This window comes from Zosterops lateralis (genome assembly GCF_965231275.1).
Source record: "Zosterops lateralis genome assembly, chromosome: 2".
NCBI lineage: Eukaryota > Metazoa > Chordata > Aves > Passeriformes > Zosteropidae > Zosterops > Zosterops lateralis.
The window spans coordinates 74650493-74666402 of record NC_139763.1 but is presented as its reverse complement, the minus strand read 5'-3'; the positions used below and the strand labels follow the sequence as shown (position 1 = coordinate 74666402).

General features: G+C 40.6%; 1 protein-coding gene across 2 annotated transcripts in view; it reads left to right on the top strand.

Moving 5' to 3' along the window:
* Positions 1 to 3285: 3285 nt before the first annotated feature.
* Positions 3286 to 15910, top strand: part of CUL5 (cullin 5) — a 31182-nt gene continuing 18557 nt past the window's right edge. Inside the window, exons 1-6 of one of the 2 annotated variants that reach the window (XM_083855902.1) lie at positions 3296 to 3384; positions 5627 to 5737; positions 10473 to 10582; positions 12818 to 12917; positions 14335 to 14511; positions 15184 to 15325. In XM_083855902.1, coding sequence (XP_083712028.1) covers positions 5717 to 5737; positions 10473 to 10582; positions 12818 to 12917; positions 14335 to 14511; positions 15184 to 15325 — 550 coding nt within the window. In that variant the 5' untranslated portion in view covers positions 3296 to 3384; positions 5627 to 5716. Of the gene's footprint in view, positions 3385 to 5626; positions 5738 to 10472; positions 10583 to 12817; positions 12918 to 14334; positions 14512 to 15183; positions 15326 to 15910 lie in introns of both variants that reach the window. The other variant, XM_083855903.1, reaches the window with a different exon arrangement.

Genomic DNA, 15910 nt, shown 5'->3' with positions numbered 1-15910 from the left:
GAAAATATTCCAGTCAGAATCTCAGTAATAAAAACTTTTCAGGGCTGGCACTGCTCTGCAGCACTTTTGAGAACTGTCCATTTTGGTTAAGTTTTCAGTGCCAAGGAAATAGTTCAGCTATTTAGTAATAATTTATATTAGTTTGTCATTTTAAAATAATTACTGCATATTATTAAGGGAGAAAAGTCTTCTTTGCGCAGATCATTTTAGTAATTTTGCTGACATACAGCTTCAGTTGCACGTTTTAAAAGAACAAGCTATGCCAAGACCTAACTTTAAAATACACAATCCTCAAATCCCATCAATCAGACCATTGAAATGCACAATTCATTTTACTGGGATTTTTCTATGCTCGAAAAGAGTCTAATTCTTGGAGAAGCTTTTAAAACAAAAGAGAGGCAAAGCCTACTGAGCACTGAAAAAGAGATTCATATGCGAACAAGTGTCAGAAAAGGAGAACATGTTTTTTCTTGTGGTATCATCTTTCACTCTACCATGCTTCACAGCCCAACTGGAGCTCCCCGAGTGCACAGTGAATGGAACAGTAAAATTCTAGCTGTCCAAAAAACACTGGGAGATCAGATGTAATTCCCCACGGCAGTTCTCCACAACTCTGTGCTTGGGTGAGGAACAATGGCCACATTCTGCCTAACACATGCCATGTGCTTCTCTGTGTCCCAGGAGGAATTTGGCCTCAACAAAACCCCTCCCGCAGGTTCTGCCTGCAAACAGCCACTCTGCACCACCCCACACCACCCTCAGTGACACTCAGGATAAAAAGTGTAAGGCTTTCCCGCAGGGAAACTATGAGAGAATAGCACTGTGGTCTAAAAAATACATCAGAGAACAACAAACATCAGGGAGAAAGGTTATTTAAGCTAAAGGACAATGTTGGCAGGAGAACAAAGGGGTCATACTGAGATCCACAGGATAGGTGGTTCTGGTGACACTAAGATAGCAAAGCCTTGGGCTGCTTTAAGTGAAAGCAACAGCAATCTTTACTGCCACATGCAGGCAATTTTTCCAGAATGCCATTGTTACTAACCGAAAAGGTGATGTGAAGCCCAGATAGTAAACACCAAATGTGTTTGATTACTTGCTGAAATGGAAACAAATATAGGAGAAGTTTGGCCACTGACAGTGCTTCTTTCTTCAGCAACAGGTAGATGTCTGAGTGCTCTTGCCCTTTTAAAAGGATTGTCTTTGGTGGCTCATGGCGCATTTTGTGGATGAGGTCATTGTGACAGCCCACAGCAGTGATAAACAAGAACTTCTCACTGAAAGAAAAATGTAATGTAAAAAGCCACTGAACATAACTAGTTTGATGGGATAAGAGTTTAAAATGGACTAATCAAGCATCACATGTTTTTTTCCCTTCATGGACTAAGTGAAGATTAAAAGAAACTATGTTCATCTTATTGGTTCATCTTATTGGTTTCAGGGCATTAGAACAGATCACAGAAACACATATTGCTCTCTGATGCAACTCATTCAAAGCCTGGAATCAGTTCACTCCAAGACATCTAGAACATTATGATGGTATTAATTTCACTGATCATCCAAATCTTAATGAGCTGTTCCTTGCAAATCACTTTGAAGCACTGCACATGTCTGGGATTGTCATTCCCTCTGCCTTTTACAATCCACACAAAGTATTTAAACTGTAGGCCAATGTAGTATCAATCAATAATTAATATCTTCATTACCAGCAGAATTTAATAATAATCCATTTGTAACAGAATTAAAGCAAATAAAACAATATTGTGTAAAACTGAGCACAGTCAAAGCACCTTGAAGTGGTACTAAAATACTGTAAAACCTTAAGACTCATAGATGGCTTTACTTCCCAGAAAATTCATGCAGAGATCTTCAAGGAAAACAAAACAAAACAAAACAAAACAAAACAAAACAAAACAAAAAAAAACCCAAAACAAAACAAAAAAAAACCCAAAAAAAACCCCCCAACAATTACAACCATTGTGTAAACTCTGCAAAAATGAGATGCACACTATTTTTAATATCAGTAAAAAGTACCAGTGTAAATATTCCCTTGTGTTGGACTTTGATGAACCTTGTGTGTCCCTTCCAACTCTAAAGATGCTGCGATCACAGAGTCATAGGATGGGTCAGGTTGGAAAGGACCACAGGGGCTCATCTGGTCCAACCTCCCCGCTCGAGCAGGGCCATCCTAGAGCAGAGGATTGTGTCGATTGCTCTTGAATTTTCCAGTGAGGGAGACTGTTACCCCTGCCCTTAGAGGGGCAACACGTTGCGACGTGGTGTGGACCCTCATAGAGGACAGCAGCAGCAGCAGCAGCAGGGTCAAACATGGAAGGCTCTTTATTATCTGACTCCAATAACTTATATACATTTTGTACAGAGGGCCAAGGTTGGCCCAAGGAGGTCACAACCTCCTGACTCCATTGGTCAATATGACCATCAGTCAAGTTCTCTCTCAGAGAACAAGAATGCAAAACATACTGATAAGTTTTAAGAATACACATTGTTTACATGCAGCAGCCTGAGAATCGGGCTGCTAAGACTCAAACACTTGAAAGCAAGAAATGCAGAGACAACAGGAGACTCCACAACTTCCCTGGACAATCTGTTCCAGTGCTCGGTCACCCTCACAGTAAATTCTTCCTTATCTTCAGGTGGAACTTCTGTGCCCAATGCCTCTTATCTCAAAGAAGAGAAGAGCCTGGCCCATCTTCCTGACGCTTCTCCTTCAGATCCTTACACAACCACTGATTCTGTAACCAGAACACTTGTGACGACCGGCACGAAGCCCTCCGCTCCCTCCGCCCGGCCTGAGGGGCCGCAGCACCCGCGGGGGTGGTTGGTTAGTTAGTTAGTTAGTTAGTTAGTTAGTTAGTTAGTTAGTTAGTTAGTTAGTTAGTTAGTTAGTTAGTTAGTTAGTTAGTTAGTTAGTTAGGCTATTCACAGCCCGCAGCGCCCCGTGCGGCCGGGCGGGCCCTGAGGCGGCGGTGCGGGCGGCGGGCGGCAGGGGGCGCTGCAGGCGCTGGCGGCGGGGCCGCTCCCGGCCGCATCATGTGGGCCCGGCCCCTTCCATGGAGCCGCGGCCGCCCAGCGCCGCCCGGGCCGCCGCCGCCATGAGGCTCTGAGGGGCGGCTGCGTGCGGAGCACCCCGCCGGTCCCGCCGCTGCCGAGCGCGCTGAGCCTCGCCGCGGGACAGGGAAGCCCAGCGCTGAGGCTGAGGCCGCCGCCGCTGCTGCTGCCGCCGCCGCGGGTGCGGGCGGCCCGGGGCCATGTAAAGCGGCAGCGGCCGGTGGGAGCCGAACCGAGCTCGAGCAGAGGAGCCGCGGCTGCCGGCTGGAGAGGCCCCGCAGCGGGGGGATCATGGCGACGTCTAATCTCTTAAAGGTGAGCGCGGGGCCCGGCCGAGTCCTGCAGGAGGAGGGGGAGGCGGCGGGGCCGGGTGGCCGGGCCGGGCCGGGCAGGGCAGGGCGGCGGGGCCGGGCCGGGCACAGGTCAGGCCGCGGTGCCGCTGCCCGGAGCTGCCGCTGCCCGGAGTTGCCGCTCCCGGGCCCCCGCAGGTGAGCGGCCTTGGGCTGCCGGCCCCGCTCCCTCCCCCGGCCCTCCCTGCCCAAACACCCCGCGTTGGGAAACAGCCGTGCAGACAGACAGGGCACCGTGTCTTCTCTTTGTTGATCTAAGAAAATCCTGCTGTACGCAAATTGAGTTTTAAGTTGAACAAAGAGTTGAAAAATGTCTTGGCCGAGGGCAGGTGCCGTTATTGGGGTGCTCCAGTTTTTTTGTGAACTGCAGTTTTCCTGCGAAGGAAAACTCCCGGAGGCCTTTCGCTTACGTTAAGCAGCTTTGCTTTTGTAGTCGTATGTTTCCGAGCACTTTCCCGGCGTTTGATGGCAGATGTCATTCCCCCCAAGCTGCCGCAGGTTGGAGCAGAGGATTTCAGTGGGACAGGCCAGTGTTTGAGCTCAGGACTGCCTGTCTGATCCTTGCGGTGTGTGTGGCGAGAGGACTCAGTGTGGCCTTTGAGGCCGGGCTAGCGCAGGGAGGATAGGCCTGCCTGGAACCACTCTCATTAATGCCTCCAGTAAGTCTTTCGACAACGTCAGTTAACTACAGATAGGCCTGAGGCAGGCTGCCTGCTCAACTCGAGGAATTGACAGTTGAAGATATATATAAATATGGGCATAAACATGTGTTCAGCACTGTGTGTTGTAGTTCACTGTGGTCCTGAAGAAGTGCTGCTTGCATTTTATTAACCTGACCTAATTTGGATGTATAGATCTAGCCTGAGTCTGCTGGTTTTATTTATCACTCTGAGACATTCACTGTGAAAGAAATGAGAAGTAATTTATCCCCTTGTTTTTTCCTGATATATATTTTAACAAGTCTCTGTATTAAAAAGATATGCTTTAAAAAATCTTCCTTAAAATTAATTTTAATTAATTCCTGTATATTTTTATGCCTGTAAGAGGTTGTTAGATATCTAAGCAGATAATACTTCAAAATAGTTCAAAAATCTAAAATTGAGGAACGCAAGAACACAGGTGAAAAAAATAGTGTCCCATAAGAATAGATGTCCTTTTTTGTGGAAAAGCATGTGTTCAGAGCACATGGCCTCAGACAGTTTTATCCACTTATTAATGTTTTAGAGCATTTCTTTGCTGTACATTTGAGGAGTTCTCAAAAGTCCAACCCGTGCTTTGATGGTGCATGTGCTGGGATAGCCCACAGCAGATGGGAGCAAGGTAGGCCTGTAAGATTTGTCAGCATTCCACTTAAGCTATTTTGAAAGAGCAATAAGTAGTGAGAACAGAGGCCTTGACTTGGCCAGATGGCTCTTGCCAAACTGGAGTCTTTGTGTTAACTGGTCATGTTTTTGCCACTGGCCTTTGAGTTGTCAATGTTTTATATTGACAGTAAAATATACGTGCACAGTGTGTTTTAGGAAAAATTCTGCAGAGATGTATCTTCTCAAATAGGCCTCTCTGGTCACTCAGAGTGTTATTAAGCACTTAGCTTACTAATTAGTGAGTTTTCTAATTACAATAAAGTATGATTCCCATGTTACAGAAGGAAAGATTATACAGTGATTCGACTTTGTTTATAACAGAAGATAAACCAGTGTGAAAATTAGAACTAGGTAAGGTCCTTCATTCCCCACTTCCACTCATCAGAATGCTCTCTGAGAAGCCAACTGTTGATTCCAGGTCAGTGTTGCCTGGCAGTGCCTTGTGCCATCTGAGTCTGTCCAACATACTTCTGCTTTCATCTTTAAGGGGAAAAAAAAGCAATGTCTGAGCACAGTAAAAATCCCAGGGTAAGAAAGGAGAAGTGTTAAAATCTGTAAGTTTTTCTGTATCTTTTCCAAATAAGCCTGCATAATCAATTCTAAGTTGGGTATAGGCAGGTCTTAGTTTTGCCCACATGAACAGGACCTGAACATTTTCTTTTGTTTTACCCCATCCTGGTTCAGCTTTCTGCATAGTTGAGACAATGACGTGAAATATTCCTTTCTGATTCTATTAACAGGTACTAGCTGACTCCAAATTTGACTCGCTGTCGTAATTTTAGAGGACATCATTTAAACTCCACTGGTGATTAATTTTCCTAATTGTAAATTTTTTTTTTTTAGTGAGAAGCATATTCTTGGAGAACCTTCTTTAAATGCAAAATTAGAATGACCAGTTGTGTTGAATCCTGAGACAGAACAAACTGTAATGTGATGGAAATGCTGCAGGACGTAGTAAGTGCCATTACAGGGTCAGCTGGTGCCTTCCCTACCTGTAGCAGAGCTGCTCTCCCTTGTTGGGGCAGTGGTTTTCTGGTAGGTGACCAAGCCATTTCCAGCAGAGTCCCCTAGAGTTTTTTGTCTCAACACACCTGTGACATTTTTAAAGTGAGGTACTTCATTTCAGGGGCCCTGTAGGACTTGTAACTTGTTCTCTTTGCAGTGATGGTATGGTCTAAACCAGTTCACCCAGGTGACACGAAGACATTTGAGTTTTTCTGCAGTTTGTGGAGCAGAAAGCACCTCAGCTTATTGTAGCACAAAGCAAACCTGCAGCTGTACTCAGGCTCGCAGATCTTGACAGTATTGTAGAGCCTTACTGGAGCTGCCAGCAAATGCAGGAGTCTATCCTTGCAAGATAAACTCCAGCATGAGCCTCATATTGGGGAAAAAAGCAGCAAAAGGGAGCAACAGTTTTTCTCTGGGCTTGAGTGAAACGAGAATCGCTGTTTACCTTTGCATCAGTTTCAACTGTTTGTCGCTGACAACTAGAAACACATTTAAAGGTTTTGATTTTTTTTACTTAAAGTACATGTTTCCAGATCTGTATTTTGTCTTTTTCTTGCTGGCTGTTTCCATTTAGGATATCCTTAAGAAACTAGGGAGTGTTGCATGCTAGTTAGTTACATACAAAAGCTTTTCCTGTGGCTACTTTTCTCCTTTTGAGTAGAAGCTTGCTACAAGCATTACATGATTTTTAGAGCTGCTTCTAGAAGAGATTAATCAGACAGTGCTTGTTTCCATCTAGGACATCACATTTCCTACTTCATCCTTCTATGAGCTGGCTTTAGTATAAATACTGTCTGAAAACAATGAAGTTGTAAATGTGAAGGTGTTTCTCAGATGCAAATCAGATGTACAGTAAGACCTGGAGAACGCTGCTTTTCTGACAGAGACCAGGGCTGAATTTCTGTGTGGCCTGAAATAAAGACAGTGCACAGCAAAGAGAGTTCCAAAGAGACATTTTGAGGTTCAAAGGGAGAGTAGCATGAAGGTGTTGGTGTATTGCCTTCTCATATTTATATCTATTATGTTTCAGTGCTTATGTATAGAACTGAAGAACAGGGAAAAGCATAATGTGTAAAGTAGAATGTATTTCAGGTAAAGTTTAGTCTTAACATGGAACTTTAAGTCTTTATGAACAAATTTAATGAAGTGAATTTTAAAACAAAATATTTCTTAAGTGGAGTTATTTTTCAAAGTATTAAAATTTAAACACTGGAATGGCTACTTAGCCAGGGTGTGGCTATCAACTGTAGTCTGTGTTTTCAGAAAAGATTTGATAAGTGGAGTAATTTTTATTTCATCAAAAGTATGTCTTACTGTCCTGTTTACCTTTCCCTTGGAACTGTGGTTGGAAGCAAAGTAGGAAAGAAAAATTGCCCAGGAAATACTGCTCAGAAATTGTTTGTGTGACTTTGGTAACAGCTAAGAATTGTCACTGTTTGACCTCCTCTTCTACTATAAAAGGTGTTTTCTCTTGTGCACTAATAGGGATGGAATTAATGCATGGGAATGATACACAGTAGGTGGTATTTAATGCACCCTTTCTTCCTGTAATTGCTGTATAAAATTGTAATGTCATGGAAGCCTAAATCTACATAGATGATGTTGCTGTAATCTTTGTTGATTTCAGTAAGGCTTTCCATACTGTCTCTCAGAGCATCCTTCTGGAAAAAATGTCCAGCCCACAGCTGGATAAACACCTCAGGTGATGGGTGAGCAACTGGTTCATTTTAGGGAATTGAGTGGTGTCAGGCTGGAGACCTGGCACAAGTGGGGTTCCACAGGGCTCCATCCCAGGCCCTGTGCTCTTCAACACCTTCATTAATGACTTGGACACAGGACTGGAAGGGACTCTGAGCAAGTTCCCAGATACAAAACCGGGAAGAGCTGCTGACTCCTTTGAAGGCAGGGGGGCCCTGCAGAGAGACCTGGAGGCAAATCAGAGACTGGGCAATCACCAACCAGATGAAATTCAAGAAGACAAAGTGCTGGATTCTGCACCTGAGCAATTCTGGGTGCCACAATACAAGAAAGACATTGAACTGGAGAGAGTGTCCAAAGGAGGGCAACAAAGATGGAGAAAGGCTTTGAGGGGAAACTGTATGACAAATGGCTGAGGTCACTTGGTGTGTTCAGCCTGGAGAAGAGACTAAGGGGAAACCCCATTGCAGTCTGCAGTTTCCTTGTGAGGGGAAGAGGAGGGACAGGCACTGATCTCTTCTCTGTGGTGACCAGTGACAGGACCCAAGGGAACGGCCTGAAGCTGAGTCAGGGGAGGTTTAGGTTGAACATTTAGAAAAGGTTCTTCACCCGGAGGGTGTTTGGGCACTGGAACAGGCTCCCCAAGGAAGTGGACACAGCATCAGCCTGGCAGAGTTCAAGAAGCATTTGGACCATGCTCTCAGGCACATGGTGTGACTCTTGAGGGTGGTCCTCTGCAAGGTTGGAGTTCGGCTTGATGATCCTCGTGAGTCTCTTCCAACTCATCCTATATTTCTGTGAATTGCTTATTGAACTTAAGTAATAGTTTAGTAGGACTTTTCATCCATTAATTTTATTTTGTCTTCTGCCTAATGAAAGAATAAAGAAGGAAATGTGGAAAAAATGTACTCCTATGTATAGGAAACAAAGTTCTGAACTTCTCTAATGGGATTTCAGGATAAGCTTTATTTGAGGGATTTTTTTTTAAGTAGCTAGATGTTGGTTAAGAGCGGACACAGGGTTTTTTTACAACTGAAGTTGAATTTTATTTGTGCTTCTTAGGATTAAGTAGGTAATTACAATCTAAATCATATAAGCAGTTATCTATGCTGTCCTCCTCTTCCTCATGTTTTACAGTGAAACTAATCCTATTCACAAAGATAGAGCATTCAGATTTTATCTTCAGCTGGTTCTGGTGGAGGGCTGAATTGCATTTCTCAAGAATTGCAGAACAGATTCTTTTTTTTTACCTGTTCCAAAAAACTTAAGGGGTCTTCTCTGATGTTTCATTCAAAAGGAAAACTTTTCAGGAAGTTGGTTTACTTATTTTATAATGCCTTTTCTGGAACTTCTAACAGTTCAGTAGTGGATATTTTATATTCATTATCCTTCAAAGAGGGTGTTGGAATGGAAGTATCTGTAAGCAGAAGCTGACAATTTCACAGGACTAGGAAAGATTGGAGCAACGCATCAAACATTAGGAAATAATAGTAGGGCTGGCTCTATATAGGGGGAGCATTTAGTTGATGATTTTCAGACATGATGCATTCAAATTACTTTTTTTTTGCAGTGGAAAAGAATAGGTAAAAATGTCTCTGAATAGGCAAGCAATTTATTGTTTTATTTTTTTATGTTGAAAGATTTTTGGACTTTATCAACAGGAGCTGATTCCGTGAAAGCTGTGTTCAGTAGCTACCACAATGCTGTGAGGCCTCCAGGTGCTGTGGCTGTAAAAATAGTTACTGTGGTGCCTGATGCATCTTTATAGCTTGAAGATGAACACCGGGGGATATGGTTGCCAAACTGTGCTTATTCTGAATACTAAACAACAGATTAAATTGTAAATTTCCATGTAGAAGTTAATCAGAAGGAGGTGATTGAAGGAACATGGTGTGCTGCTTGTGCTTGTTTATCTGAAGAGATGTTAGTTGCAGAACAGTGCACTTATTAGAATTTCAGGCAGTTAGACTGTATTAGTTGCTCTATTTGAAGTGAATTTTGTCAAATGTAGTATTTCTAGCCAAGACAATGATCTGTTCAAAAGTAAACAGTGCAGTGGAACATAACTCTGCAGACAGCTCAACCGGTAGTCTTTCTGCCATAGGACTCTCAATCAGTGTATTCTTTTAATTGCAGGTTTTTCTTTTTAAAATGTGGAGTTTAAGCAAAAAGAATCACAACGTATGTGGTAGAACTGCTGTTTTTCTCCCAAATTCATAGTGTTGTTTGGGTTTTTTAAATAATGGAAGTTACCCTGGATACTGTGGTGAGATTTTTCAGAATAATCAGAATTATATGGGAGCACTTTATTTCTTTAGCTTTCCTCTTCATTTGTATCGTAAATTTGAAAAATCCACCTTGGATTAAATTTTTCAGCATGGTGTAAATTAATTTTTATCTGCACCAGCAGCAGTCTTGGCCTCGTGGGCAGTTAACCCACAGGAAGGGAGTCTGCGATACAGCAGCTCCTACGTTACTCTGCTTCCTTCCTGCCTCTGCTGCTGATGCCAGATGAACAGTGAGAGAAAAAAGGTACATGGTAGCATCCACAATCCCATTCCTGACTCCTGGCTGCCATTTTGATCAGGGTTGTTTATTGAAGACAGCTTCACAGATCCCTCCTGACTTTCATTGCAGGTATCTTGGTTGGAACAGTGAAGCTGCTCCAAGTATCATCCATGCTTGTCTGGGTATAACTCCACTAACAGCTGAAGAACACCTGCTAGAACTTTGCATTGTAGCTAATGCAGTGATTAAATGAAGAAATTGGCAGTTTCTTTGAAACAGATAATAGTTCTGTCACTTCTTAAAATAATACTTATTGTGAAAAGTGTTGTTCAGCTGTGGTGGTATAGCTTAAATACTAGCTTATGAGGGACACCTGAGAAAATATTTTTATGTTAACTGCAGAAACTATAGTCCTTAAAAACAGCTTAAAATAAGATACTGGTTTATTAACAGTACTTTTTGTTGTGTCTTTTAGAATAAAGGTTCACTTCAATTTGAAGACAAATGGGATTTCATGCGTCCGATCGTTCTGAAACTTCTTCGTCAGGAGTCTGTCACCAAGCAGCAATGGTTTGATCTGTTCTCGTAAGTCGTTCATTTGAATCTTACATCCCTCTGCATGTGGGAATGCACTTAGTGAACTACTGATACAGACAGACGTTTAGGGACACAGATAGTGTGGAAACAGAACAAAAATAGTTTAAGTTTTATTAAGGAGTAAGTGTGCAAAAATAGAGCTTTGCTGAGATTCGGGTCTTTGCAAATAGGATGGAGAAAGACCAGCATAGCTTTTGACTTCAGCTGACCATAGTAAACAAATTTTGTACCTGCCCACAAACTTTTTGTTAGAATTAGAGAGAAAATGGTTATTGCTGTGTCAGTAAATTCATTTAAAGGCAGTTTGTTGAATGTTACATTATTCTGATTTGAATGGCTTTCTTCTAAAATAACTGAAGTAACAGGGTGGTGCAGTTTAGCTGGTATAATTTGAATACTTTTTTACCCTAAGAATGAAATATAAGAGTTTTCAGACAATGTTGGTATTAATGTGCTTTTTATAAACTCTGCCATTTTCTTCCTTCCAAAAACCAAAAAGTTGCTTTTCCAGAAGTTTAGGTGATTTTTTTTTTGTGGCATACATTGTGTGATTTTTGCAAACGTGGTATGGAAGTGAGTTACAAAAGAAATATCTGAAGTGTGTCTAAAATTATCTTTGTCTCAATGGAGTTATTTGCCCTCAAATATAGTCATAATTTGAATCTGCAGACTCTTCTTTCCCTTTTTAAAATCTGTCACAACAGTAGGTTTTTTTTCAAATTTAGTCTTGTTGCACTCTGCCTTCATTGCTCTTTTTGATGAGGACAATGTAGTGACTCTTTTTATACCCAGTTTAATGCACCTGTCACACTTTCTGCCAGCCAAGAGGAAGGGTAATCTAACATGTGATGGGTTTTAGTGTCTTACAATGTCTCTGCTTTAGTAATTCCCAGAGACATGTTATAGGAAAGGTAAAAATTCAGTTCTGAGTTATTGATTTAATTTTTAATAACTAGTTCAATAATTCTGCATTGGAATTAAAACTTTAATTGTTTTCCCTTGTAGCTGAGTTATTGAATAGAACTTAAGTAACTTCATGGCTAAATTAAAGCTATTAAGGGAGAAGATCCCACTTCCCTAGGTTTATATTTTTGGACAGTGCTCTTTGTTAAGCTCCTTAATAAAAATGCAAAATCTGTAGGTGTCTTCTACACGCCCTTTGAGTATAATTATCTGGTATTGCTTTTTTTTCACTGCTGTCAGGAAACAATGGCATTCTAAATACAGTAACACCTTTTCTGCCTGTGAATGTTGTGTAAGTCTCACCAGTTAGGGCTCTGTAAACCTTGGGGCCAGCACCTTTAATGTGTGTTAAAGCAACTTGCAAGTCCTGTCTTTTTTGTTAAACTAAAAAAGCTGCTTTTGTATTGAAATAATGTATTGATTAAGCACAATAAGTGTATTGATTATAGGGGTGCTTTTCTGCAGACATGTGGCCTTGTTACTGAGAGGTGGAAGAAGAACCAGAGGATGGTAATGAGTCAAAAAACAGCTTGCTAAGCCATGTTATATATGATGTGGGGTTAGGAGTGTAGCTTGCTTTATTTAGTCTTCAGTATGGAAAGAATAGGAGTTAAGATACACTTGCTGGGCTGCCAGGTGGGAAAAATTTCATTTGAACATTGATTAAAACACAGAATTTTGCTTTGCAGTGCACTACTCCAGCAGTAGTGTTTCACTTGAAAATGCTGCTACCACTGCTGTGGAATGTTTGGAGTGATCTTATTAAACTAATTGAATTGTCTTTTAAATTACCTGATCCTTCAGAGTTCAAATTTCTCTGAAAAAAAGTCTGTTGCCTTCATAGAGTGTTGTAGGATTGTGAAACTGTCAGAGAAGGCTGCACGTTCATGACAGCATTTTAGAATAGCAGGGGCTGAGTAGTAATGCTGTTACTGGCGAGCGATGTCTGTCTTGTCAAAGAAAAGCTTTAAAAAATGTCCTTAGCTCAATAAGGATTATTGAATAGGTACTGAAACCAGAATTGTCTTACACATCTTTTTGACCATAGCCTTCTCCTAGACAGGTTGCAGTTACTTGCTTCCAGGACTTTTCTTAGAGCTTCAGTCTCTTCCCCAAACATGCTTTTCTCCCGTGTGTCACTGGGATCTAGTTGTGCATGTATTAATTTCTTGGACTGAAATGATGACTGTTAAGGCCTCAGACATTACAGCATTAAATTTTGAGTAGCTGTTACTAAAAGGTGGATAAATTGTTTTCTAGAGATGTACATGCAGTATGCTTGTGGGATGATAAAGGTCCAGCAAAAATCCATCAAGCTCTGAAGGAAGACATCCTTGATTTTATTAAACAGGCACAAGCAGTAAGTTCTCAATGTTTCATAACTTCTATTCACATTGTTAGAAAAATAGCCAAATAACTGACTTTTGTTGGATCTAAATGCATTGCCTTTTTGTTTGAAAATTTGTGATGTTCTGGAGATCATAATTACCCTGCAAACTTCTGCTGACAAAAAAAAAGAGCCTTGAGCATTTGCCTGGCTCATTGTTTTCTCACAGTGCTTGAAGCTGGGATGGGTAGTGATTTTTATGTTCTATAAAAAAAAAAAACAACAATCAAACCACAGCATTATTTTTGTTTATCCAACAGTACTTATGGAATTTTCTTCTACTTGAAAACTTCTAAAGGCAGAATTTTCCATAAGAAATTACTGTCTCAAAAAAAAAAAAAAAAAAGCTTATGTAGCCTCAGTGCTATTTTGACATATTCATAGATGGCTTTAAAATAAGCCATATGGACACTGCACTACAAATATCTGTGCTATCGACTCAGCAAGCTCAGCTGTCCAGTTTTATGGGCTTCCCTCCAAACAAGGGACACTGTCAATAGACTCAAAGGAAGTTCTTATGTTTGTAACACATACTACAGAAAACAGCTTTTGCTGTTCAAAAGAGATGTTGTGAAATTTTAAAAAAAAAAAAAAAAAAAAAAAAAAAAAAAAAAAAAAAAAAAAACCACCTAAAGCATCCCGTGACAAAGGTTTAGAAAGGTTCTGTTCATTTTTATTTTATCCTTTTAGTGAAGTGATTTACACCACTAAGGCTTTGCTTCAAGGAAAATAGTTTTTCATAGAGGCCTTTGCATAGCCAGGCATATTGTTATGTTGGTTTTTAAGTTCCACAGCTTACCTGCTTACATGCATAAATGCTGTGCTGAGCTGAGGCCTTTTGATGTGGTTTGTGTTGGCTGTTATTTGACAGACGGGTTTTCTTTGGCATTATGATAGCATATCAGTGTACAATGTAGCTAGGTTATCAGGCTTTAATAAAATATACATGTTAACTATCTGTCTGGGTCTAATGAAAGGTTAGTAAATGCCATTGAATCAAAACTTGTTACTGCATAGAATATAACAGGTCTTTACAGGTTTATGTTAATTTAAAATTTTTTATATGATTCTACCAGCGCATGCCTTTGGACCAAAGATTTTAATGCCTTACTTGCGCATGACTTAAAAGGAGAAAAAAAGGTTAATTTAGAAAATTTGAACTTACTGAGTACTTTATTGCTGCTTTCTTTGCCCTTTAGAAATGAGCCATATGACATGGGTTAAAAACTACTTCAAGAAACCAAATGGCACTTCAATATGTAGATTTTCTTAGTCTGGTATATCCATGTATTTGAGTTTTACATGGGGAGATATTTTCAGCATAAACAAAGCCCATATTTTGTGTGTAAATTGATTGATAAATTCCCTCCTCTGCCCACCCCACATGCAGAGAGTGCTCAGTCACCAGGATGACACGGCTCTGCTCAAAGCCTACATTGTGGAATGGCGCAAGTTCTTCACCCAGTGCGACATCCTGCCCAAGCCCTTCTGTCAGCTGGAGATCACTCTGATGGGAAAGCAGGGCAGCAACAAGAAATCCAATGTGGAAGACAGCATTGTTCGAAAGGTGAGTGAGCATGGGATACAGCAGCATTAGTAACAATCACCAAAAATAATAAATCACACAATGGAGTATAAAAGAGCACATTGAGTGATGAGGATTTTGATAAGAGCCTCCATAACTCATCTTAAAGATTTGCAGTGTTTAGATGAGATGTGGAGTTTTTTATAACCTACGGATGCATTACTTGCATACTGAACTGTCTGGTCGGATAAATGCAGTATAAAACCATCAGTCTTTTTCTTTATGTAACTGTGGTGTTAGTTGAGTTTTTAGTTTTGTCTAAGACTGTGTCTGCCAAATGGTGAATTATATTTGGGTGTTTGCCTCAAAAAGTTCCCCCTGATACTGCAACTCCTGACACGTGGTATTGCTGGAAAGGTTACTTGACTGATTATCAAGAGCTGTAGAAATAATAGGGAATGAATACATGGATTCAAGACTGATTCCCTTAGCTGTCCAGTTACGTAAAGTAAATTTAGAATGTGAGCTGAATATGACTTCTATAACAAGTTCAGAGCAAGATCAAGTTGTGACATAGCTGAACTGCTGTGTGTGACCTGAAAACTGTGTCATAATTGCTTGATTTCTGTTTCCGATGTGTTGTATTTTTTTGCACAAACTTATGTTTGCATGCACCTTTCTGACAGGATTTTTTTTTTTCTTTCCGATATGCAGCTCATGCTAGATACATGGAATGAATCTATATTTTCAAATATAAAAAATAGACTTCAGGACAGTGCAATGAAGCTAGTTCATGCTGAAAGACTAGGAGAAGCTTTCGACTCCCAGCTCGTAATTGGAGTTCGAGAATCATACGGTATGTCCTCCACACACTGATCTGTTGCCTCCTCACTTAAGTAAATGAATTTTCTTTATACAAAGTTGGCAGTTGTGGTGGTAGGGTTGGAATAATCTCAGCATTTTGTATTGATTTTTTTGTTGTTGTTGTTGTTTTGCTTGTTGAAACATGATACCAATTGAATTTTGTTTATAATCTTTAGCTTCTAAATTATTTACCTGTGTATCAGTTACTGCAAAATCAATGTTTTCAGACAGAAGAGTATTTTCTGACCTTTTGGGGTTGCACGTATAACTTAGTCTGTACTCCTTTACACACAGTTTCTGATTCTTTAGACAGTTTGAAGAAGAAATGCTGAACAGGCTACATTTAAGACTTTCAGTCTTTTTCTTTGTTGCAGAACAGATCTGTGTATCTGAAACTTCTGTCATATTTCACCAGTGCCTGCTACTTTTGAAAGCTTTCCAGCCTGTTGAACTAAACTTATGGCTAATATTCTCTAAGACAGCTTTTTATAGAAGTCAAGTTCTAACTTTTTTTAAAGCGTATTCCATTTAATGACTATTAATTTCTCTGTAATAGTTGAGAGGAAAGTGGAAACTC